At 34.7% G+C, this 3,441-nt stretch overlaps 1 protein-coding gene across 1 annotated transcript in view; it reads right to left on the reverse strand.

Moving 5' to 3' along the window:
- Window positions 1–3,441, reverse strand: part of smg5 (SMG5 nonsense mediated mRNA decay factor) — a 41,728-nt gene that overhangs the window by 24,048 nt on the left and 14,239 nt on the right. Inside the window, exons 5-7 of the mRNA XM_015402451.1 lie at window positions 3,030–3,117; window positions 2,830–2,955; window positions 981–1,070 (exon numbers count right to left, since the gene is read on the reverse strand). Coding sequence (XP_015257937.1) covers window positions 981–1,070; window positions 2,830–2,955; window positions 3,030–3,117 — 304 coding nt within the window. The remainder of the gene's footprint in view (window positions 1–980; window positions 1,071–2,829; window positions 2,956–3,029; window positions 3,118–3,441) is intronic.

The following is a 3,441-nucleotide window of genomic DNA, read 5'->3' on the forward strand; positions in this document are numbered from 1 at the left end:
CTATTTATGATGTTTTAAAATTTAAGACCTAAGAAAGACTGATTTAAGACATTTTAATACCAATTAAGGCCTTAATTTTATTTTGAAGAATTGAATGCCTTTTAAGAGCTCTTGTTCAGTTAAAATGTAATACATATAAAGTTATATTAACAAATGTAGAAATCAGGTTTTTAGGCCGCTTTAAAAAAAAAAAAAAAAACACTTTAAAAAAAGGCATGGATTATAGTCCGGAAAATACGGTATTTGTTTTAGTTTTCTATTGATTTTTATTGTTCCTATCGGTGTTCTATTCCTTTGAACAGTACAGCACTTTTTTCAACATGTGTTTTTATGTGCTAAACAAATACATTTAAATTTCTAGTCTAAAATGTGAAAAGAAGTGAAACTTAATTTCTATTTGACAAAAATGTTTAATTCAGATATTTATTGATGGTCCCCAGGAAGGAGGGAACAGCTACACCGAATGTTTGAGGCAGCAGGTCAAAGCGATGTGGCTCAGGCCTCCTCCACACAACATTTATACTATTAAACCTGCTGTTTTCTTGTCAAATCAAAGTAGGAGGTTTTCGTAAAGCCATGAAGAGACTCACCAACATGGGGGACTACAGACAAGGCTTGGTGGTAAAATCTCTCTGCCAGCTGTTCAGCTTCTACTCCAGCAAGTTCATTCTGATAGCGAGCTGAAGACAGAATCAAAATAATACAAACATATAAGATAAAACAGCATAAATCGTGAAAATGAGATATTAAAACTTTAGTTCCAGTCTTTTTTTAGTTTCCATATAAAAATACACCTCAAGCATAAAACTATTTTCACATATTAATTGGAAGAAAACCTCACACCACACACAGCCTGTTCTCAGTTACTTCTGTATTATGAAGCAAATTTTTTCCCACGCTGGATAAAACCCTCTGCCTCACTCCTTTACAGGGATGGGAGAGTCAGGAGCTGATTAAATACAGTGTTAACGTGTTATTACCCAGATCTCCGAGGTAGACCAGACAGCGATGACAGGCCATCTGAGCCCACTCCATCTCTCTGGGTGAGGCGGAGACTGGCTTCTTTCGACCTGTTGGAAACGAGCAGATTAGAAACAATTAGATCTCCGGTCCAAAAGGATACCAGGGCGTATATTCATCATTTCAATAATATTTAACCATTGGTTATCAGTTCAGATAGACCTTATCTTATTGTATTCTTATGTCTTATTTCACACCGTTTATTTGGGAAGGGTGTAATTTTACTGTGTAGGTTTGTAATTTTTTTTTTTTTTTAATTTGTATTTTTACTTTTTCTATTCTGCCTTCTTATATTATATTATTTTATTGTCCTCTATATTTCTTACAATCTTATTTTTCCGCCTTCTGTGGCTGCACTGCAAGAAAATTATTTCCTGCAAAGGATAAATAAAGCATTTCTGATTCTGATTGACCGATACAGTTATTTTAAAGTCAATGCCAATACAGATTATTTTGACATGAGTCTAAATGGTCTTTTGCAGTTTTTTAGATTGATTTTTTTTCTTTTTTACTTTGTTTATTGAACATTTTGAACATAAGACAGACATAGTTGGGACAAATTCAAAGTGTCAATACAATCTCAATGTCACAGTTCTGTCATTTTAGATTGATTTTTAACTCCAGATTACGATTGTTCTTTCTCCATTTCCTGGTATGGAGTGAATTTTTTTCATTACTTTTGCATTTAAAGAACACTTTTTTTTTAAGCTGACATTCGAAAAAATTCAAACCACACAAAAGAAAAACTGTTTTAATGAAAAAAAAAAAAAAAGTTTTGCTGTTTTTCCAGATTTTTTCCCCCCACCATTTTTATTAATTATATATATTTTTTTCAGATATAGTTTGACAAATTTCATTACTCTCAAAATGTGTTTTACAGATCAGGTTCTTTTCAATTCAGGGGGAGGAGCGAAGATTATTGTGAACGGACATGAGCAAAAACATTTAAATTGGCCAATGTGTGCGACCAGAAGGAGCGTTTCTGTTGGGCTTGAAGTGAAGAACTTAGGATCTATGAAATGCGATTTGAAAAGAATGTTATTAGTAAAACTTCATCTGAAATTTGAAAAAAAAAAAAAAGCAAAAAATTTGAAAAAGGAAAACAGATAAAAGGGAAAAATTAAGATATCAGCAAAATTACTCTTGAAACCTATTTTTATTTTTNCTTGAACGCTGGTTGTGTCTATATAAAGTTGAGACAGCATCTCTTTTCAGAAACTTAATAGTTTTAATGTTGGCATTATCTCCTTACAGTTGGCGTATACAGCGCTTGTTTAAAGTGATCTCTCTTTTCAACATAGACTCCTGATATGGAAATCTTTTAGTCAAAGAGAAGAAGAAATAGAATCTGGTAGTTAAACAGGCCAGTAAAATAATTGGTCTTCAGCAAACTTTTCTTCTTAATTCACATAAAAAGGCTTTGAGAAAAAAAAAGTAAGAGATGTTCAAGAGTCCAATCCTCCTTTCAGCTGCTGCCGTCTGGCAGGAGACTAAAAATCCCGCTTTCTTCTGAATTGAAAAACCTTCAATTCAGAAGTGCAGTGGTTTGTTTTCATACTTTTCTGGACAATTATCTCATCTTAATTCATGTTTTTTAGGTGTTTAAATCATTTTATTTTGTCCGGACTTGCAAAAGCCGACTGAGGTGGAGAATTGATGACTGAGTGAAGATGGAACAGATTTTCCTTTTTCAGGTAAAATAAATTCAGGACCTGAGAAAGCCAATTAAAATCTGTAAAATTTCCCCCATTTGCTTAAAAAAACCAAGAAGTTTGGGGTGAAAAAAATAACCATCACAGCGCTCATCACCTTTGGCGGGACGGGGACAGCTTCTTCATCTCCTGCTTCTTCACCTGGTGGTACATCTTGGCTGCCTTGTCGAACAGGCGCTTCAGGTTGCCATAGGCGCCCTCAAACGGAGTATCTGATTGGATGCTGCGGTCAGAATAAAGATCCGTTAAGCCTCTTGTTTTTCGATTATCTGGCTTAAACTGGAAATCAACCCTCACCATCGTAAGTAGTAGTAGGTTGCTTCAACATTGTAGAACTTGCTCCCAGCCAGTGTTCCCAGTTGGTTAAAAGGCATTCCTGTGAAAAAAGGTGGTTAATATTTAGAACTAATATTTAAAACCGGGCGTTATAAACCTTTTAGATATGGGGAAATTTAATAACAGCCTGAAAGCTGATTTTCTTTGCTCAAATTCACATGAGAATAAATCCATTTCCCATTCCCAACCTCAACCGCTCAAAAATCGACCAAAACGGGCTCGCCAATCACGTTGTCGCAAAGGATGATGTATGCTTGGCTGCTGCTAACATCTGTTTGGTCAAAATCCACAATTTCATCTTTGACAGGGTTCCTACAGCATACAGCAAGTTAAATTCCAGACTTTTTAATGCCACTTGAAATAAAAATTTAAG

Source organism: Cyprinodon variegatus, unplaced genomic scaffold (assembly GCF_000732505.1).
Source record: "Cyprinodon variegatus isolate N-32 unplaced genomic scaffold, C_variegatus-1.0 Scaffold0, whole genome shotgun sequence".
In the NCBI taxonomy this organism is placed as follows: Eukaryota; Metazoa; Chordata; class Actinopteri; order Cyprinodontiformes; family Cyprinodontidae; genus Cyprinodon; species Cyprinodon variegatus.